We start from the raw sequence: 22464 nt of genomic DNA, 5'->3' as shown, positions 1-22464 counted from the left end.
CTCTCTCTACTCGTCTTTGAAGCGAACTGACCGTTTCTCTATTTTGTGTATGTGTTTAATGTATATCATGCATCACTCACAGAAAAAGAAAAAGCACAGGTAGAAATGTTGAAATTAATGACAACTGCTTCAGTTTCGGGGTCATGCCGCTGTGCTGACTCACACTCACAGTTTACAGGATGCTCGAATAGAGCAGAGCCATCGCTAACGTTCATAGTAACACTCGTGCTTTTCCTAATAGGAGAACACAGCTGTGAAAAAATGACCTTTTGTGTGTGTGACGGTGACCAGAACAAAGGATTTGAGATTTTACAGGCATATGCTGTGGAAATGTACCCACCCTGCAATGCAAAACTACTTTTATAGGTGATATAACTAGTTTGTGGTGGCATATGTGCTGGCTCTTTTTGATAAGTTTATTAGGCCTAGATTGGCTGTAATAACCTCTAAAAGGTGAATTTATGGCTTTGTTTCTGAGGTTATTTTATAGGATGCCAGAGCACAAATCACATCACACCCAAAGGTCATGATATGAATCCTTAAGTGATATTATGTGGATTTTAAAAATCCAATCCGAGATCGATATAAGCCACCTCCTTTGCTCCCCTGTGGGCGCATTATCACGGGTGTGTTTTGATACTATGAGGCTGTGGTGAATGATCAAGCCGGACCATGACAATGCGCGCCGTGCGAGGCTGACGTAGGCTGGCGGAGGAGAAAAACACAGACACCCTCCAACACCGTGAGATGGAGGAAGGAGGAGGAGGTAGAGGGGTAGGAAATATATAAATATAACGTCAGAAATAGAGGATGGTTGTTTTCAGCGGTGCTTGTGACCGAGGCAGAGCAGAAATGGATGCGCAGCGAGAGGCGGCCTGAGGATGCACAATAGAGCATCTCACACACCGTGTTTAATTGCGGATTAGAGCGGAGGGGAAGAGGAGGGGGAGGGTGAGAGCACAACAAGGAAGGCAAGGAGACGCTCTTTATTATTAGGAGAAAAGCGGAGAGGAGGAGGGGGAGACGGAGACAGCGTGAGCCCGGAGACGGCACAGACCGTGGCGGGGGGACGGGAGAGAGGAGGACACCGACGCTGACAGTCGGCAGCGGCGCTCGGATGCTGTTGTTGTTGTTGCTGCGGACGCGGCGACGATGCGGCCACACTGCTGGGTGATGGTAGCGTTGGCGGGGATCATGTCGTACTTCAGCCCGGAGAGAGCCCTCGGAGCACCGCAGAGGGAAGGTGAGCGGAGTCGGAGAAGGAGGAGGTTTGAAAAGCTGTCAGGGATGCTGGAAAAAGGAGAAGAGGATTTTGGGGGGTGGGGGGTGGTATAGTCATTTATGAAAAGGCCTCTGCACACTGAGGTGAATATTGCATTATCAGCCAGTTAGGCTGAGACATAATGCGAATTATTAGTGCTGGCTGACCTAATCACAACAGGAGCGAGGCCGACTGGGTGATGGGTTGGGTACCGTATTTGCATGCAATGATGAAAATATTTCGGGCCTCACATCGATGCCTTTTTAAAAACAACATGTACTGTATGCACAGCAGGGCTAAAATCTTCGGTCAGTGCTGGATATTTAGTCTAAAAATAGCCTCCACTTGGCTCTTGAGACTATTTAGCCCAATAACCACTGCTGGCATCTTTACTTTTTGCCGTAAATTTGAATATGCCTTGTTCCCTGAGAGCTGGCAGACTGTTGTGTTTGTGTGATGTGTGCAGTCATTGTATTGTGGTGTATTGTTTTGATAGAAGCTGTTGGCACCGAGGCTGGTGGAAAAGGCCCTGTGCTGGGTTCCTATTTATATGCAGTGTCTGTCTGGACATCTGTCTAGGGAAAGATGAAAGAATAGCACTGCTCAGGAATTGTGCATCAGGATTTGTGCCACTACTTGTGCTGCTGGTGCATGTTTTTAGGGGGGGGGGGGGGGGGGGCGAGAGGGTCATTCAGACTCTACAATGCTCCACTGCTCTGCAGATGTGATTTGAGGTTTATATGACCAATAATTAGCTATCTTTCCCTTTTCTTGGATTATCAGTTTGGTGCAATCCAGAGTGACAGTTTTCTTTTATTAGCCACAGATTGGGCCACAGCAGCTTTCACTTCAGTACAGAGCTGGTTTTATATGCTGAGCACATCTTCACTTACCTTTTCTCTGGCTGCTTCTGCACTATGTTGCAACTTTATGTTGAGCACAAAAATAAAATAAAATAAAAGTTGATAAAAGTCTACATTAGGTGCTGTGTAGAAGTCACAGAAACAAAATATTATTTCATTTCCTAGATTTAAAAAAAAAAAAGTTTTAGTTTTTTTGTCGAGTGTTGATCCTGTTCTTACAATATTTATCAAGCTGTTCAATTATTAAATGTACTTTAACATTTATGCATGCAGTGTTTACAATATCATGACCATGTTGAGGAATGTACTTTGGGATTTTTATGAGGGACACAGACAATCACACTGTGATATCTTCAGACTGCACATATTAAAAAAACAGCAATTTATCTGCCAGTTATAGTTACAGTATCAAGGTTTATATGTGCCTCCTTTCCCCTATTATATTTTGTATTATATCTCTTAATTTTTTCTTATGATCATAGTTGTATATCTGCTTTTGACTGCCTTATTTACACAGAAAAGATGTAATTTAATTATTCATGGTTACATTTCATGTACAGTTTAAGCGTGAGTTTGACACCTCGTGACTGTTTCAAGGTGTCATTGTTCCTCTTTTTTGGTCATCTGTCAATGGTAATAAAATGTTTTGGCTGCAGAAGTGAAATGAAACCTATAAACAATACCTGAAGGGTATTTAACCACGCTGCCCTGCCCCTTTTCTTTTCTACAGATGGTTCACTTCCCACACTCGACTACATTGAGGTACAAAAATCAAATGTCCCGACCCCTCCCTCTCTCACCTGAGTAGTAAACCTTCCTGATTTGAGTAATTCTTCTCCAATTTCTGATCCCTTCCCGAGTTAGCGCTCCTTTTTTTTACCTAAATGACAACTCCAGCCACCCACCTCCCCTGCTTCTTAACTGTGTTTCCTGAGTGGAATGCCATTTCTGATATTTCCCCCCTTCCCCCCAAGCTTTTCTCCTTACTGGAATGGTATACTCTCCCAAACTTTAATTCCAGTCTCTATTTTCTTTTTACTGACTCAGACAATGTGTTCTTTAATCTTCAACTTAGTTTGTTTTCCTGCTTATTTCTCCCCAACTCCCTGATGCAAACCGTCCATTGGGGTTCTCCACTGTGTCTCAGGCCTGCTTCTAAGAAAACGCTCCAATGGTTTTTCTGCTAAACACAACACCTATGTAACAAGATTTCACACCTTTCTGCTTCAGTGAAGTCTCTCTTTTTTTTCTTTTTTCACTGACTCAGACCTAGCATTGCTCCCCTTGTAGAAGCACAAATCCCCTGAATTTCTACATTAAACCTGTCCTCTGTTGTATTTTTCTTCCTGTCGTCCTCTCAGTTTCTCAGTCCAGGGCTGCATCCCTCTCTCCTCCACCCTACGTCGTCATCCTCATCTCTTGCTCGGGGCTTGTCTCTTTTGTTCTGCTGCTCCTCACCTGCCTGTGCTGTAAGAGGGGAGGAGTGGGGTTCAATGTAAGTCTTCAACATGTAAGAGATCTATTCACCTCTCTCTGCTTTCTTTTGCTTCTTTTGTTTGTTTTTTAATGTGTTTTGTGCTCGTCTGCATGCTTTTATATGTGTCTGACTTGGTAAACTGCACAAGTATTTGTTTTGGAAGTGTGAACAGTCAGTAACTCCAACTTAATGAAGCAGAAGGGGTCAATAATCATCTCTCGGTCTAATTTTGACTTAGTGTTTTTGTTCAGCTGGCAGACAGAGTACCATTTGTTCAGAATGAATGATTTTTCATTGTCTGTCCTTGGTGGTTACTGCTAAACTCAGCTTTATTATTAAGTGGAATAATACGTTTTATTTTATATTCATAGCTATTACAGCTTAGTGATTTTTTTTAATGTGCTGCTGTGGTTCAACCAGGAGTTCGATAACGCAGATGGGGAGGAGTGCTCTGGAGGCTCCAGTCCCATCCAGGAGGACAGCCTGTCGTCATGTCCCTCCCTCCCTGAGGTCTACACCTTGCCAGTCAGAGACCGCCCCAGCTGCCCCTCCCTGCAGGATGGAGCAGGTAAAAACCTAAAGTGCCTCTCACTTTGCTCAAACTCTTATTGAGCTTCCTACCTCTCAAAATAAAGATGAAGTCCTGCACTAAACTCCCTCAGGATCTGTTGCCTGAATCACTGATGCGGATCCACTAAAGGTCTCAAACTGAGTGCACAACCAGAAGGATTGGACTCCCTACTGAACCTCAGTGAAGTGGAAACTATGATTTGTGACAATTTTGCATCAGGGCTGTAATCAGGACACAGGCAGGGATGTGTGGAGTTTATGTATTTGGTTCAATTCAGTTTTATTTATATAGCACTGCAATATAACCTGCAAACGTATTCAAACTATACAGTAAAGTGTCATGAGTTTTGCTATTTAGTGGTCTCACTGACCGCTCACAGCACTTAACACTGCAGGCTACACTTATAGTGCACACAGTTCTATTCTATGCACATAAGAGCTTTATCTACCTTACACTCACACCTTTGGACTTTTAAAAAAATCATCAATTAACCTAATTGTAGACTGTGGAAGGATGCCAGAGTAGCTGGAGAAAACCCTCGCAGGCACAGGGAGACCATGCAAACTCAACATTATAATGAGAGACTCTGACTTCCTTTGCGCAAGCTTTCTTGAGTTGTATGTTTGAACTCTGATGGTACAGATTCTGATGATGAAAGTTTTCAAAAAGTAGAGAAATATTTCTCTGTGCTTAATTCAGGTTAAAAAGCTGAATGTATGAGCATGAACAATAATCAAGTTTATTGTGGAAACATTGAACTCTCTCTGCACGATGGCATGAGCTGATGATTGTTTTCATTATTGATTAAGTTTCTATAAAATCACAAGAAAAAAAGGAACAAAAATCTGTTAAAGTTTCTTAAGGTGATGTCGTGAAATTTGTGATTTTGCTTTATCAACACTCCAAAACATGAAATTATTAATTTTTGCTGTAAAATGAGAAAGAACAAATCCTTACATTTGAGAAGCTGGAATGAGAGATGTTTTGACCTGGAATAACAGCTTAAGCAGTCAACTGATTATCAAAGTGGCGGAAGATTATGTTCATTGATCATCGCAGTTCAGATTGCACATGCACAGCAGGAAAACACAACATGGAAAACCAGGGAAAAATACAGCGAGAGTAGATTTCTCAGTGAGTTAAAATTTTGTCCATGACTCTGAATTTTCCAGCTAGATACATTTTTATATGATTTCGTATATGTTTAAAACATGGTTGGGGTGGATATGTCATATTTATGTGTTGCTACAGGGCAGAATCTGAGTGTTTTTTGTTCTGTTAATAAATTGTACATCTGAAAGAACATCAACTACTGACGTCTGTGTGACCCTAATCTTTTTTTATTTCTGTTTTTTTTTTTTTTTTGTAGATCCCAAATCTCAGTGCTTCAAAAGGCACGCTTTAAACTATCTCCAGGAGATAGGAAATGGCTGGTTTGGAAAGGTAAGGAAATCTGAAATATAACCATCCCAAGTCATTGATTGTCTTTAAAACAGCATCCCCTGCTTTAATTCTGTCTAACAAACAGATTACAGATGCTAACTCAAAGTAGTTATTTTAGTACCCGTCTCTTCCTGTGGGAATTTTCCATGTTATTGTCCATCGATCTCTTCTAGGTGATTCTGGCTGAAGTGCTGTGTGACTGCAGCTCCTCGCAGGCTGTGGTGAAGGAGCTGCGTGTCAGTGCCAGCCCTCTGGAGCAGAGGAAGTTCTTGGCTGAGTCTGAGCCATACAGGTGGGAGAAACTGCTTAAATTTTGGTAGCCATATTGTAGCCTTAGAGTGAGATTCTGTAAAATTTGCATAACAGTAACCACTGGAGCCACAAGAGGCAGGTATGGAGAAATAATAAATGTAGGATATCGAATCAGGTGTGACTCTCTTATACTTGCCAGGACTGCACAGACTCCTGTGAAAACTTAAGCGTAACACTACTGTTTCCATTCGACTTAAGAAGCAGCCAGGTACTGCTTGACTAACTGATCATCAGCAAGTGTGAGGAACTGTATAAAATCAAAGGTTTTGGTGGTTTGCTGGTTTAGAGCATTCAGTTGTGTGTTAACGCAATGCTACATTCTGAAAGGTCTGACCTTGGTTAGACCTTGGTCTGACAAGGTTACATCTCAGTCTCTATAGGCCTCAGTTAGCATTTTCATGACAGTTGAAGTTAAAGGTCATGCCAGTACAATTAGAAAAAGGCTTAAAAACTATGGCTTGTTTGGAAGGATTGCCAGAAGAAAGCACCTTCTCTCTAAAAAGTTGCAAATTGCATCTGAAAAACCACAAGATCTCTGGAAAGATGTCCTTTAGGTAGTCAAGACCAAAGTAAAGATGCTTGGAATAATGTACAATGCCACATTTCAAGAAAACTAAACGCAGCATATCAGCACAAACACTTCATACCAACTGTCAAACACGGTGGTGGATTGGTAATAATTTGGGCACCTTGCACACATTGAGTCAACTATGAACTCTGTATACTAAAGCACTGTAGAGTCAAATGTGAGGCCATCTGTCAGCTAAAACTTGGCCCAAATTGTGCATCGATGCCAAGCACAGGAGCAAATCTGAGAAAGAAAAGAGTCAGTGTTGCAATCAAAGTCAAATCTGAAATGCAACTCAGTGAGCTGAAGCAGTGTTGCAAAGAAGCGTGGGTCATAATTCCTCAACAACAATGTGAGAGATGGATAAAGTCATACAGAAAGTTAAACTGCTTCAAGTCGATGCTCCTAAAGGTGGTTCTACAGCCTGCAGAATCATGTGGTGTGTTTAGGTGAAAGTCATGTCTTTTGTTACGTGACTTTATGTTCGGTTTCAGTGTGTTTGTGCAGTTTTGTGATATTTTGGCTTGAATGATTGAGGATTCATTGGTTTGTATGTGAGTGTCTGGTCCTGTGGATCGGTTTGTGCTGTGATTGGTGTGTTACTACTGAGTTTTTAAGGGTGCACTTACAGCTATAGCATATATACTCAGATTCACTAAGGCTTGTCTGCTAGCTCTGCATGGTTTGCATTTGTGATGTGAATCATTTATAATTCATGTGATGAAAAGAACAAAATATTTATTTTACTAATAGAACTATTCGTATAATTAATGTGAAGATTTTTAGTCACTTAAAGAAATGTAAGTAGATAATGGTGACAGCCCTGATTAGCCTGTGTGGTCTGAGATGGAACTGAATTCCAGTGTTCAGGATCATCTAGCTAAGTTTTGCTCACTTTAAGTCTCACTGTTAAGCATTTAAAGGCAGCGTATAAACATTTATCTATCTTCTGTCTGTTCCTGCGTCCCTCTTATGTTTCCATTCAGGAGCCTTAAACATCCCAACATCCTTCAGTGTTTGGGGCAGTGCAGTGAGAGCATCCCCTTCCTCCTGGTTATGGAGTTCTGTCAGCTGGTAAGTAACTGAACATAAAAGGAGGCGGATGAACTAATAATAGGAATCACACAAATGAAAGGTGCATATTTTTAGTTTAGTATAGCGTGCAATGTTTTTGTTGTGCTATGCTTGGGGTTTTTTAGATAATTTGTGCACAAATTGGTTATGGTATATCGGTGATGTCAGTGAGAAACACATGAGAAATCACAGTCGAGCTGCATCGATAAGATCTTTACATCTTATTTTAATTTCATATAATTTGAGGCAAAATAGTTTTTTACAGTTATCGATGCTCCGCTGTCACTAAAATCTGTTTTGCGTCGATACAATCAATTTGTTTTCCTTCTCTCGGGCGGTTTAATCACCAGCTGATTAAGAAAACCATATGAGCAGACTTCCAGGCCAAACAAAGATACAAGCAGATCAATTACAGCAACACAGTGAGAGGAGCCAAACAGCACTGGAGTCCTCACTGACTGCAGTTACCCTCTTTGATAAAGTCTCCTATTGTCCTTTCCTTGCAGATATTTTTCATCCCTTTATGTTGTCCTCATTTTATTTCCTTGCTCTTCCAGGAGCACAAATGACTAACACAAAGGCTGCCAGCTCATTACTAATTCCCCTGCTGCTTTTGAGGTGCTGTGATGTAAAACACCTAAAAAAAAGGGGGGGGGTATTTGCTGCAGAAGTAAAATATATCTTCTTTGCCTACATGATGGTCCTGCAGGTTTTATCTCTGTTTCAGGAGAAGGAAGAACACTCTGTATGCACTTCACTCAGCCATAATTTTCAATCCACTGTTTATATTTTTGTTGTGATGTACAACGTAGGGTGACTTGAAGCGGTATCTGCGAGCCCAGCGTAAGTCAGATGGGATGACTCCAGACCTGCTGTCCCGGGACCTCTTAACCCTTCAGAGAATGGCTTTTGAGATCACCTCGGGTCTGCTCCATCTTCACGAAAACAACTACATCCACAGGTCAGTTGTCGCTTTCACTTCCACTGTTGCCACGCCTCCAAACGTGAGGATCTCTGCTGAGGGTAGCTGCTTGTTTTCTCCCTGCAGTGATCTGGCTTTAAGAAACTGCCTTCTGACCTCAGACCTCACTGTCAGGATAGGGGACTATGGCCTCTCACATAACCATTATAAGGTTAGGATTTTTTTTTCCTCTGAAAAATGAAATCCAAAGTCAATTCAGTCAAATCCATAATAATTTCTGTGGCGTGTCTTTATGAAGGAGGACTATTACCTAACTCCAGACAAACTATGGATCCCTCTGCGCTGGATTGCTCCTGAGCTGCTGGAGGAGTACAGAGGATCTCTCATTGTTACGGACCAAACCAAGACCAGCAATGTGTGGTATGTTTTAAAGCTGCTCTGTGTTAACACCACTGGGAACAGATCTGAATTAACGAGTTAAGCCGATAAGGCTGGTGATAAAATATTGATGAAAACACAAAGGTTTTTTTATCTGGGGTCCAATTTTAAGCTACTCTTAAATCTTTTCCTACCACCATTCATTCCTTTAATCAGCGTTGCTCAGGTTAAATCCTGACAGCACAGATTAAAAGCAACTTAAACGATGCTCTCTGGATGGACAACAAAGAAAATCTAATTTCTCCTAACAGCTGTGCAGAGATTAAATGAGGATTGAGTGCGTGGACAGTCGGCTATGTGAACATAATCTGAAATGCTCTTTCTACAGTCTCAGTTATATTACAATATGATACAAATGCAGCTTGTTGTAGATCCATAAAAGAAAATAGTTCCTACATAAAACTGCTGTTTGTGTTATGATTTGTGGGAACACCAAACTAAAGAGCAGTATGATCTCACATTTGCTGGAGTAGAGTCCAGCTCAGTTTGTCAGCAGTCTTAAAGCTGTAGCCAAGCCCGGTGATGCCAGATGGAGTGCTGAAGAAATGAGAGCAAATCCTTTAAGCTCTAATATTACAACCTTCCCTTTCATGTGCTTTTTTTTTTTTTAAACGAACCAACAAGAAAACAACCTCCTAACAAAACACACGAGTGGAGCAAAAATACCTAAGAGTATTTATTCTTCTTTATTCTTCTGAAAAAACATAGTTTTCCTTAAAAAATGGAACAAAACAACTCACATAACAGTTTTTATTCTCCTCAGTTAGAAAGTCAAACCTCTGTGGGTGTTGGAGTAAATGCTTTTACTCCAACACCCACAGCAATGGTGGTGTTGGAGTAAAAGTGTTATATAACAACAAACCTCAGAGATTTTTTTTTGAAGATTCACCCCTTTTCACTTCTCCAACTCATTTTTTCCTCTCAGGTCTTTGGGGGTGGTGATATGGGAGCTGTTTGAGTTTGGCTCTCAGCCCCACAGACACCTGAGTGATGAAGAGGTGCTGACCTTTGTCATTAGGGAGCGACAGATCACGCTTGCCCAGCCTAGACTGAAGCTCTCCCATGCAGACTACTGGTCAGTACTTATCCACTAATTAGACTGCATTGATCCGAGCACAAACTGTGTCTCTCCAAACTTAGATCCTCTTGTTTTTCACCCTTGTCTGCAGGTATGAGATCATGCAGTCCTGCTGGCTACCTCCGTCGCAGCGCCCTTCAGTGGCTGAGATATTCCTCCTTCTCTCCTCCCTCTTGGCTGCTGAGCGAGGAATAGCGAGGGGCAGTGTTGGGGAAGAGGATGAAGAGGACGAGGAGTATGAGGAGGGAAGAGGAAGGAGAGGGGAGAGTGAGGAGTCATTTGAAAGACGCTGGGACTTACTCCGTCCACCTGCCTTTCAGACTGCAGCAAACGAGCGCCAAAGGGAGAGGGATTACGCCAGGGAAGACAGAGACAACTCCTACCCTCTACTGGACCCTGTGGGGAACTGTATTACCCCATCCACCTCTGAACTGGATGACATCCTGACAGTCACCGAAACTAGCAAAGGCTTGAACTTTGAGTATTTCTGGGAGAAGGCTCATGCCAGACGAGGCTACAAACCTCTTCCTCCTCCTCAGCCAATCCCTACTGTGAACAATAACCATAGACAGTCTTTGGACACTCCTACTGTCGTCCCAGTGATAAGCGCCCGTAGCCCATCCCTCGCCAGCGAGTACTATATCAGACTAGAGGAGCACACTCCCCAAGACAAGTCGCCGTCTCTCAAAGGGAAGGTACATTCCTCTTTCCGCTCAGATTGCTCTGGAGACATGGAGCTCATGGAGATCCGCAGCGGGATGCTGGGCAAAGAGCGAGTCCCTTATTGTTCATCTGACAAGTGCGGAAAGGGCCTCCAGACCGTCCGATCGAGCGAGGTTCAAGTCCAGTTGCCTAACATAGGCGTGGCTGAATTCAGAGACACTTCGAGCAGAGTGACTGACTTTTCCATAGTTGATTTAGGCGATGATGATGAAGTGGAGAAGAAAAAGAGCAGTAAGGCAGATAAAAAATCCACAAGTTCTCAAGCTCCCATCCTCCCTCCCAAGCCTCGTTCTATGTCCATGTCATCAGTCAATCCTCTTCACTCGCGCCCTCTTCCCGCCCCTCCACTCAGATATAGAGGACTGCCCCACTACACTATCAGTGGAAAAATTGAGACAGACCCCCATCACATAAGCACCTGCCCACCATCTACCTTTGATCACCTCGGGCTTCACCGAGCCCGACAGACTCTTCCCCCCTCCCCGTCCCTATCGCCCTCGCTTCCCCCATCGAGCCATCCAATTTACCCTCAACCTCCTCAAATGTGTCCTCCTCCTCTTCCTCCCCACTCCAAACCACAAAGGAATTGCCCCCTCTACAACACAGGGGACATTCACTTGAGATATAATAAGCCCCAGATGCAGAGATCCAACAGAGACCCGCTAACCTGTGATTTGTCCGATAGAGAGAGCATGCTGCACACTTATAAGGAGACTTCTCACTCGCGTGCAAAAGACTTTGACTCTCCCGTACGTCGAGAAAACCCTTTGCGCCCTATTTATCGAAATTTACCCCGCCCTGAGCTCACAAAACCCCAAATTGACAGACAGTCTTCATCGAGTCCGACTTACTCAGATGAGGATGACTCTCCTTTCATGTCCCCCGAGAGACCTGGCTGTGGGACGACTGTCACTCATTCCAGTCTATCTGAAGATGCAGACCCCGCCACTACAGAGCTCTTCTCCAGGGGAATGAAGAGGACTCAGTCACGCCTTGACACCATCCTGCCTGCAATTTGGAAGGAAGATGCTGAGCAGCAGGCAGAACGTGTCGCTGCAGCCAAGAAATCCCCCATGCATCTGTTTCTGACGGAGATATCTAGTGTGACAGAGTTGAGTGAGTCCAGGTCGGAGGGCTCATATGCAGCGGAGAAGGAGGAGAAAAGAGAAGGAGAGAGATGGGGGAACTTTCTGCTGCCCAACAGAGGCATGCGCCGCTCCCAGTCGCTGATCACAGAGCTGGGATCAGCAGGACAGTCATGGGGACCAGAGAAACATGTCAGCAGTGCAGAAGCTGAGGAGGAGGATGCTGTCACTAAAGAGTCATTCCAGAGGGATCTTTTTCTCACAGAGATTGACACAGGAAATATGGAGGCGGACATAGAAGGCCTACCAGAAATCGATCCAGTAAAATACCTCTATCCTGCAGGATCCAGACTGAGGCCCTATGTCTGCGCCCCAGGCCTCCCCTCATACACTGAGGCAGAGGAAGCCTACTCCAAAGGCATACGGAGATCCCGCTCTCTCCTGTCTGAGATCACAACGGAAAAGCACGATTCTGAAATACATTTTACCGAGAAGGAGCCGCGGAGAACTGAAATCACCAGAGAGGAGTTCCTGAAAGAGATCCAATCAGCAGAAACCTTTCTGACCGAAATCATATCGAGACAAAATGCAGCCGCACATAGGAAGGAAGCAGATTCATCTTACTCCCCTACTCCAGTGTCCCCTGAATATGAGTCCATCTGCATTGACCCAAACTCAGCTCAGACCATCAGATTCCAGTCAGAAAGCTCCATACGAGCAGCCAACAAGGGCAAAGATGATACACAGACTGAAGCCATCTATGCCCAGGTGACCAAGCGTGCTAAGAAGAGTGAGATCAAAGTTTCCTTGAAACCTGACATCCCTATTCTTCACATTGGTTCAAACAAACCGGACAGCCAAGTAAATAATGCTGACCACTGCCAGTCCGGTGTGTTTGTGTTTTCTGAAATCATGCCTAAAAATGGTTTACTACATAACCAAACACCCGTGTCTCAGAGAGAAGAGGAGGAGTGTTCGGACGGCCCTGCCTTACCTGCCAGAGGAGAGCAAACAGATCTGCCAGAGCACTTTCCCCCTGAATCCACAGAGAACCTTCAGGAAGTCAACACTGTGAACCTGCGTGAGAGCCAATCACTCACTACAAATGAAGCTGTTATAAGCAATGGCGAGATAACAGAAGATGACCTACAGACGCACAGTCCTTTGAGGGGGGATCAAACAGACGTGATTTCTCATGATCCTGAGAAAACAGCTGATTTGGAGAACTCTAAAAACTTAGATTCTCTTGTTAATGAAAGTTTTGCAGAAGCGGAAATGGAAAATTCACTTCAGCACAAAGACGAGCGTCACACTGCCCAGAAGGTGTCCACTCCCGCAGCCACTCCTACCACGCCAGACTGGGACCCTTCCTCCGATTTTTCACTCGTCACCCCCACCGACTCAGTCCTATCACCTTTGACTTCCAGCTCGGCCGACTGCCTCACGCCTAGTGACTCATGGACGGGAGGTGGCGGAGGAGGAGTGGGAAGCGGCGGATGGCGGGCTCTGGGAAATGAAACACCACATCGAGACTCTGCATATTTCTCAGACAGCGACTGGGAGGGTGACGGGATGAACAGGAGGAGCAGCAGCGATGGACTTGTTGCCTCCAGGCCTGGCAGCGGGAGAGGAGGTGATCGGGGAATACTGACAGGGATAGAGGAGAAAACCGAAGAGGAGGGTGAGACTGGAGAAAAGAGTCCATTAAGAAATAGTACCCACATGTCAGATAGGACAACGGAAACTGGAGAAGGGAGGACTATTGAGAGTTGTGAAGAGAAGGGTGTACTGTATCCTGAAAATTACCCGATCCCTAATTTAGGAAATGACAAAGATATTCTAAACAAAGCACTGGGATCTGCTCAGAGAGACGATTCTGGCATTTTCCATAACGAGAGCAAAAAGTCAGCCCTGCTGTGCGATGATCCACAGAACAAGGACTGTGTGGACTTAATTGATAAGTTGTTTTCAAAATTAGATGATGAGCCACTTAAAGGGCTTTCACACAGCAGTGGGTACATGATAGACAGCCATTACACAGATGGCATAATTTCTCAGATAGCAGACTGCAAATACCAGGACTTTGAAGAGAGTGACTTAAATCTATATTCCAAGAGTCCCACTGAAACAGATAGCTTGATCGAGTATAAATCTGGCAGCAACTCAAAGAGTTGCATGTTTGGACCAAACAACAAAGATTATAAAAATGTTACAGAGACAGATAACGATCTCAGTCAGCTCAGTTCTCCCACGTCTGGGAATGAAGCTGTGGACTCTGCAGCACCATCCCAAGTTGACAGCACCATCGAGTCCAGATTACCTAAACTTTGTGATATTCAAACGAACAGCGTTATACTTGGAGATGAAAACCTGCCAAATGACGATGGGAAGGCTGCTGATGCAAAAGCGAGCGGTCCGACGTGTCTTTGGGCTGAAGAGCCTGAGAAATGTGGAGAGAGGCCCTGTGTGGACCACAATGAGCTGGGCTTGAGAAACCTTCGCTACTCAGATGGCGAGGAGGAGAGCGGGATCACAGCAGAGACAGAGGAACAGAAGGCTGCTGCAGAGCTGAGTATCGCTGTGAAGGAGAAGCCGCCCCTCAGGGGAGCAGCAAGTGGCATGAACTCTGCTAACGATGTGGATAACAACTCCTGCGAGGGTCTAAATGCGACAGCTAAAGAGTTATGGAGTGCTCTGGAGGAGGATGAAGACAGACCAGGATCTGGGGCGCTTAGGGACGAGTTTGACTGCTACCGCTTTTCACAACTAAGGGACTTGCGCTTGTGGCCAGATGAGAATGACCAGTGGGCCTCCCCGGAGAAGAGGTCTCAGGGAGTTGATTTGAGATCTGAATTTTTCTCCGGGTTCGGGAATAAGGCGTGGGAGGTGGGTGAGAGGCTTGTTGTAGGTCAGGAATATTGGGAGACCGAAGAAAATGATGAACTGGCAGGAAGTGAACCTCACCCTGCTGTCTTGGAGGGCTGTGAGGAAACCTGGAACAATGAAACCCAAGGGCTAAGCGGCAATCTTTGCATTAAGGAAATGTGGGACACAAAAGACAGAGAAAGCCAACAGACGATAGCAGACATACAGCAAGAGGAAAACATTGAGAACCTGGGGGAAATTGACAGCATTAAGAAAGACATAAAAAGTGACATTTTGCATGTGGAAGTAGAGAATATAGAAATACCAGAGGAAGAGACCTTGGAGGAAGGACAGAGGCAGAATGCATCATGCACAGAGGCAGCCAGGGACGGGGAGGGTCGGCTAGACTCCACAGAGACGGCACAAAATCAAGATTTTAACACATGGCCACAGAATCAACTCTGTAACAGAGTGGAGGAGGCGATGTCGGCTGTGCACGCTGACAGAGAGGCAGGCTCCAATTTAGAAAACTGTTTCAGCCACACTTTGGAAACCAAAAGCTCAGATATAACCATCTGCATCACCGAAGCTCCTCATGTGATGTTTTCAGAACTGGAAAATTTTAAATCGGGCTTCAATTTGGAAGCAGAAACGAGACCGTGTTTTGCCAGGCAATACATAGAAGAAGGAATAAACACTATAAAAGTGGAAGACGATTACAGAGATGTGCCCCTGCCAGCTAATACCAGTGATCTTGATGCAAAGGAGGAGATAGATCAGTCATATCCACAAGAGATCGACAATTTCAGCTCAGTAGATTTTCCGAGTCCTCCACCGAGCATAGACCTTGATATGCAAGATGATAAACTGGAGAGTTTAGACGACTCTTTTCCTAGTCCACCGCCATCCGTCATAGAGGGAGAGGACTTTATTAGTCACATTAATCTAGAAGACTTTATTACCAGTACTGCGACAGAGCAGCTTATTTCCGCAGCACACAACACAGATGTTTCAGAGACACCTCTGCAAGAATCGCCACCTGCTACAACTCAAAGTAAAGGGATCTCTGCCAATCTCAGCCTCCCCTCTGTGCATATAACACTGAGCGATGAGAGCAACCTGACATCCAGCATAGAAAGCAAGGATGGTCATAATAACCTGCCCCAGAAATCATCCCCCATAATGCCTTCTGCACCTCATGGTCCCCTGAACAACCTCCCACAGCTGTTGATTTCTGAGTGGAAGGACTTGGATGAGGAACCTCTGGAGGACTTTGAAAAATTAGAACAACTGTGCTACATATCTGGCGATGAAGAGGAAACTCTGGGGGACCTTTTCTTGGGCAACCTGGAGCTTCTGGAGTCTTTAAAGAAAGCACCTGATCACAAAGTTAGCAGTGGTGACGGTCATACAGTCAGCGAGACATGCGACTCCTCTATACCCGAGGGTAGCAGGGTGGATTTAAAGGAGGACGAGATGTCTGATGACTCTGACAAATTGGAATCTGTACAACCGACGATCCTGGATTCCCAGAACAGTCTGCTGCCTCAGGACGAGAGGAGCGACGGACAGAGATCACCGGGTCAAATTTCTGATGTCAAGGACCAGCGGCCTCTGAACAAGATGACAACCAAGAACGGCCTCATGATGCAGGTCAGCATGATTTCTTGTGGTTTGCTGTGCGTGTGAGCGGTGCTCCTTGAGTTTGCTCGTGCTCTTTACTGCTTTTCTTTGTTGCTCCAGGTGTGTGAGGAGAGGCTGCAGTTCTCACTCAGTGAAAATGTGAAGACAAATGTGCTTTGGGGGACGACTGTTAAAGACACCGTCATGCTCCGGACATGGGGGGAGGAAGTCACAGGGAGCAGCGGTGATCTGGTCACTGTGAAAGAACAAAGAGAGGATGAGAGGTATGGATGCTGCAGAATTAAAACACTGGCTTCAGATTATTCTGTTTGATGCATCCTGTATTTCTGGAGGAAATAGATCCAATAAAATATATTCACACAGAGTTCAAATTATTTGTTTTGTATTTTTACTGTTTTCAGTTCAAGTAAACTCAAAGGCAAGATTTAATTCAACTAGATGGACGTGACAAGATGAACTGTTGTTTTATTATTAATATTCTGGTGAAATATTCCTCTTTCTTTCGTTCTTCCTTCCTTCCTTCAGTCAAGAGGAGCAGGAAGCTGTCCCTGCCATTGAGCCCCCCATCGAGTCTGATGAACCTAAAGCTGAGCCGCTCACTGTGATCGAACAACCTGAGGTCCCATTACCTCAGCTTACTGCAAACCAAGCGATGAAAGGTATCAGCGTCTTCCACGTTTTACAAGTACTTATCAATTATCCCTGATTATACTGGGATATCGCTGATAAACATTTAGCATACAAGTAATTTTTGACTGTCTTAGCTAAGTACACCTCTCTAAGCCTTTTTATTTGTTTTCTTCTCCTTTGATTTGGGCTTCCACTTCTTTTAACCCCACAGATCCAAACCTTCTCCCAGATAAAAATTGTGGGCATTTTCTGACTAATAGGTTAACAGATTAAATAAATCTAGATGTGATACGTCAGTCTTATTTTACAGAATTTAATTTTCTCTACTTCAAATAGAATATTTGTGCTATTTACTTCATTGCTTTTGTAATCAAATTTGTGAGTAGGTTTGCTTCTAACATTTCTTTTCTGCTCTCGCTTTCATAGCAAAGCTAGCTCGCCTCTCGCTCACCCTCCCACCTCTCGCTCTGAGTCTTCCCCTCACCACTACTGGAAAAGGAGGATTTGGAGACGGGGCCATCGGAAACCGGATTGGAAGACGAAGAGGTCTTTCGTCTGGGAGCGACCCCGATGAGGAGGAGGAGGATGAGCAGGAGGACGAAAGCTCCCGGAGGGTGATTGTAGTCACAGAAACGGACGTGGACAAACGTGTCGGGCTCCGCAGTCTGCTGAAATCACCCAAGGAGCCAATGGACAGAGAGAAGGACAGAGGAAGAAATGTGTCCTTTTTTGATGATGTCACAATCTATCTTTTTGATCAGGTGCGTCTCCTTTATTCGTTCACTTTTTTTATGACGGGTTCTTTTGGAATAAACCTGACTATTTCTTTCATCCCAACAGGAAACTCCAACTAATGAGTTGAGCAATTCAACTCCCACAACTCCAACTGCGGTGTCCATCAAAAGCACCAAGTTGGATTTGCATGGTAAGTTAATCATTTTCTTTCAGTCATGACGAGATGCAGAATAAAGAAGGTCAATTTTAAGTTGTGTCAGTAGCAGTGTTGTCCTGTAGGTCAACATGTCTCAGGTCTAATTGTGAGAAGACGATTAAAGCAGAGGAGCAACACTTGAAGCCTAATCGGAGCTCATGTGTACATCCAGAGATATTATTCAGAGCAAATGGTACTTAAATAAATCTGAAGTTTATTGGGGATTTACATGACAGTAAAAGGGGTTATAGGACATTCATGGCTAAAAGATGATCCTAGTATTAAAATGAAGTATCAAAAAATAAGTAATTTTTTATGCTATAGCTTGTTTTGACCAGCCACTGATCCCAAATGCTAAAATGAGTTTTCCTTACATTAAGTTTTCCCACATAATTTAACAAAATGTGTATGCTATTGTTGCTCAAAGATATAAAAGCAAATTTTTGGATGGACTGCACATACTGACGATAATTTTGGTTGCACTGCAGTTTGCAACTGCTGTTGTCCTTAGTGTCAGCAGCACTAAGCAGTGCTTTCTGATCTAGCTGGCTGGCAGCATCTAGCCAATCAGTAAAAAACATAAAATATGTTCAACACAGAGCCAACTTATAATATGAGCTTGTCAGTTCCTTCAGAGGTGAATCAATCACCTCCCAAACACACCCAGGTCTATTATGACCACTTATCCTAGGAAAGTGTACTGGAACACTGGAAGAAGTAATAGTTTTTTGAATGTTAGTTTAAATGTGAGCCTCTGTTCATACTGACGTTTGTGTTCCCAGAAAATGTTTATTTCTTTTAATGAATGAATGAATTAATTAATTGATGACTAAATAATTATAAAAAAAGCCTCAGCTGTTCTGTAGGGTGTTTGTTGCTTATGCTGGTCAAGTTTATTATAGCTAACTAAACATAAAGATAAAAACTGGAACTAGATATGAAAAAACCCAATTAACTCAAACAATTTTGTGAACTTGGAAAATGAACTAAATTTAAAAAAAAATTATAGAAGAAATAGTCTTAATTTTGCCATTTGTCAATTTGGCAAAGTTTGTTATTACACACTGCCTGGTGAGGCTTTTTTGTAAGCTGCTTTCAAAAAATATTTATATTGTATTATCTGTACTGACTTTCCTAAATCTTGCCTCTGGAATTTGGTACAAATACAATAATAATAATAATAATAAGAAGAAGAAAGACTAAAACTAATGCTGGAACTAATAAAAACTAAACTTAAACAAGCAAACTCACTCTGGCAAATAAAAACAAAAACTCTAAACAACATAAAATGAAAGCTAAAGAGAAAATACAAAACTAATAATTACTGATGCTGATGTTAGCTTTCAGTGCAGCGCTGCACCACACAGCTGTTACCATAAGTGCTGGCTTGTTGGACTCTACGTGCATCAATGTCTGCTGCTTCTTACACAGGGATTCAGTCTCCTCCTTGAGCTGCCTAATGATGTAACAAAATGTGACAGCTACTAGCACATTCCCAGCTAAAATGGAAAACCTCAGTTCAGCCCTCTCCTCTGCAAATATGGAGCCAGAGTTAATCTTCTATAATTATGTCCCGGGATGCTGTGACATGTTGAACTGAGCAGGGATGTTAATCCCGCGCTCAACAATGCAAGCCCGAGTCATGTTTCCCTGCACGTTTTCAGCTGCTCTCGCTACTTTCCACTCTCCATCTCATGCACTCAACACCCTTTTTCACAGACTAATGAAAGTTGGGGCTCAGAGTTTCCTTTCGAGTTGTGTCACATACAGAAAAGGCAAAATTAGATTCCTTAATGATCTTTCAAGCCTTTCAAGACTTCAAAGTTTTGAAAGAGGTCCGTGTTACTTTTGAGTTATTTTAAACTAAGACTGTGTCGCCTCAGTGTGGTTGTTGACTGATAATCTATATCTATTAAGATTATAGATTATCAGCTGATTTTCTCCCCTGTGCTTGGTACTGTTTTTTTTCTTGTGCATCTTATAAGTGAGTAAACATGTGTCCCAGTCACAGATGGATCATCATTCTTCTCCTCAAGGTCACACTGGTAATTTTACAGGTACTTTTTCTCAGCACAACCTTCAAGCAGGTAAAGCTCGCCCTGATGTACTGAATGATATTGATAATATCAGATTCTCAAAGTTGATGCACAAAACGACAAAGACAGAACTTGGTGGTAAATCGATCGGTACTTCGGGCACCTTCTACTCAAGTTTGAGCACTCAAAGCAAGTCTCATTCAAACAGCCTGTTTATACCTTATACATTCACACACTGACATCAATGCACTGGGGGCAACTCAGGGTTCAGTGTCTTGTCCAAGGATGCTTTGACACATGGCACAAGAGGAGCCAGGGATTGATCCTTGATTGGTAGACGACCAGCACCACCTCTTAAGAATAAACGAAGTGGTAGCTTGAAACATCGCTTTGTCAGACATGCTTCATATCGCTTGTATCCTGTTAGATGATGATGATGATAATGATGATCTTATTAGTTGTGATGATGGAGGGAGTGGTCCTGTTGGAAGGGCCGGGCCTGCCTATTAACCATCATGCTGATATAACATGCTCAGTGCTATGACACACTGATCCTTTTATATATTTTCATTGCTTTTTACGGCAGAATTAGGTAGTTCTAGTCCTCCAAGTTTGACAGTTTGCAAACTTCTTTGACTTCTTAGTGGATTCTGATTTGTTGTGCAATGCAGCTAACAAACGATCAGAAAACGTAATTGTTTCAGTTGTGATTGTGAACCGGGTTAATGTTTTGGTTTAATTCCAATAAAAAGACTTTCCTTTAACTTTCCCTTACAGTCAAACACATGCTTATTGCCTGGGAACACCCTGTCCCTTTGGGCTTCCGTACATATGCCTGGTGCACTTGTTCTGGTTTTAATACCAGCACAGTCGTGATGCTAATGTTGTTTTTTGTCTCTTTTAGGGCCAAAAAGCAAAGAATCGAAAAGGAAAGAGGATTTATCAGTCAAACCAAGGTCGCCTGTCGGGGTAAATTCAGTGACTTCATCGCGCTTCACTGTCAGCCCGGCTGACGACCCACACCTGGTGTGATGTTGCACATCATCCTGGAAACACTTTAGAGCTCAACCCTCTCGGACTGGCCCGTGAATTAACCCAACAACCAGCCATTCGCCCAGAGGATATTTTTTTATTGAAGAGGCAACTGAAAGAAGAGACTTCGATTCTAAAAGCTGGAAACATTCCAGGTTTTACTAGTGACGGGATTTTGTACGACTGGGGGTTGCTGAGCTCCGGCCTGCCACTGTTTACAGAGATTATACATAGCCTTTGGCTGCAGAAATCTTTGGAAAAGGCAGCATATGCTAGGCGAAGAGGAGCCGGGAGCTTTGTAAAATCTGAAACAGATTCGACAGCTATGCAGTGGGAGTCTTGCTGTGTACCAGCTTACCTTCTCTTTTTCTGCTTTGTTTTGTTTTGCCCTGTGAGTGCGGGGAATGCACTTTCTTTAGTCATTCGTCTGTCTATGTAAACGCTTGGATCCCGGTCCTCTCTTTATTAAGGACATTTTTCATTGCAGTCAGTCAGTTGTTCTTGTAGGCAGCAGTTTGAAACAGAAATTGCTTGACTCCTGTATTTGACAATACTCCTCAGCATTTGTACAAACATCATAATACAAGTGTATACAGTATCATTTTAGAGCTGTTTACTTTTAGATGTATTCTTAGACTGCACGAAAAATGAAACAAGCAGTTTATTTTTACTTTTATTTCTGAAAAGCTTTAATTTCTATATTTATTTCTATGTTATTTTACTTATTTATGTAAAGTCAGTTTCCATGCAATATCTTAATTATTTATTTAATCTATTAAGTTATGTATTTATTTGCTTTGGTGCAATTGCATATATAAGCTTAGCTATAATTTGTTTGGGACAGAAATGCATCTAGGTCTATAACTTCTCCAAGATCTTCATAACAAATAAATCAAAATATTTTCCCAAACGTCTTAATTGCTAAACAAAAAAAAGTATTTTGTATAATTTTACTTGTTAATATATGCCAATATGTATGGAACAACGTCCTGTAATGTTTCATTATTTTCCGATGTCTATGAATTTTTAGCTGTCTCGTCATTCTTTTATCTTAATTACTGACAGTTAATGTAGCTTAGCATGAAAAATTGAAGCCTTTCATTAGTAAATAACTCCCATTTGTTTGTGTATCTGTTAATTTATTCCATTTTCTACTAATAACAGTCCATCATGCAGTCGAGATCCAACTAGTCAATTTGTTTAGTCTGTTTAAATGTTGGTTTAAACTTGTATTGTTTAAAGAATGGTTTTCAGGGGGCAATGTATAAACAAGGGGGAAATAAAAACTATGAAATGTGAACCTCTCATTTGAACTGTGTCGTATAAATAAGCTCGATTGTTGCTTTTATTTCATTCATGACCAAGAAAAGATGCACTCATATCCAGATACACTCATATCCAGGCATGTATCTGTAACATCACAGATACAGTTAGTGAAAATTAGATGGATTGCTCCAGCTGTCTGTGCTGGGAAAACATGTCAGCCAGCACAGCCATCACCCCAACTCCAT

The 22464-nt window shown here is 43.0% G+C and overlaps 1 protein-coding gene across 2 annotated transcripts; it reads left to right on the top strand.

Moving 5' to 3' along the window:
* The first annotated feature begins 652 nt into the window (after positions 1-652).
* lmtk3 (lemur tyrosine kinase 3) lies at positions 653-22253 on the top strand. 2 transcript variants are annotated; one of them, XM_084943270.1, is made up of 16 exons: positions 653-1243; positions 3486-3619; positions 4022-4169; positions 5542-5615; positions 5789-5907; positions 7482-7569; positions 8382-8530; positions 8618-8702; positions 8790-8911; positions 9855-10004; positions 10099-16333; positions 16424-16587; positions 16850-16983; positions 17381-17715; positions 17795-17879; positions 20826-22253. In XM_084943270.1, exons 1-16 carry the CDS (start codon positions 1153-1155, stop codon positions 20951-20953), a joined length of 8241 nt encoding a protein of 2746 aa, XP_084799396.1. In that variant the 5' UTR covers positions 653-1152; the 3' UTR covers positions 20954-22253. The 2 variants fall into 2 exon arrangements, with proteins under 2 accessions (XP_084799396.1, XP_084799395.1); XM_084943269.1 differs by having other exon boundaries at positions 3486-3634.
* The last annotated feature ends 211 nt before the right edge of the window (positions 22254-22464 follow it).

The sequence above is a fragment of the Perissodus microlepis genome, chromosome 11 (genome assembly GCF_051167445.1).
Source record: "Perissodus microlepis isolate ML-2025 ecotype Zambia chromosome 11, ASM5116744v1, whole genome shotgun sequence".
Classification (NCBI taxonomy): Eukaryota; Metazoa; Chordata; class Actinopteri; order Cichliformes; family Cichlidae; genus Perissodus; species Perissodus microlepis.
The sequence above is the reverse complement of the archived record's forward strand: the minus strand, read 5'-3'. Positions and strand labels throughout refer to the sequence as shown.

Bases quoted from the DNA above. Each gene is read 5' to 3' on its own strand.
- lmtk3 (XM_084943269.1), top strand. From the start codon at position 1,153: ATGCGGCCACACTGCTGGGTGATGGTAGCGTTGGCGGGGATCATGTCG. The intron at 7,570-8,381 runs GTAAGTAACTGA...TGTACAACGTAG, and splicing joins TTATGGAGTTCTGTCAGCTG to GGTGACTTGAAGCGGTATCT. The intron at 16,588-16,849 runs GTATGGATGCTG...TCCTTCCTTCAG, and splicing joins GAACAAAGAGAGGATGAGAG to TCAAGAGGAGCAGGAAGCTG.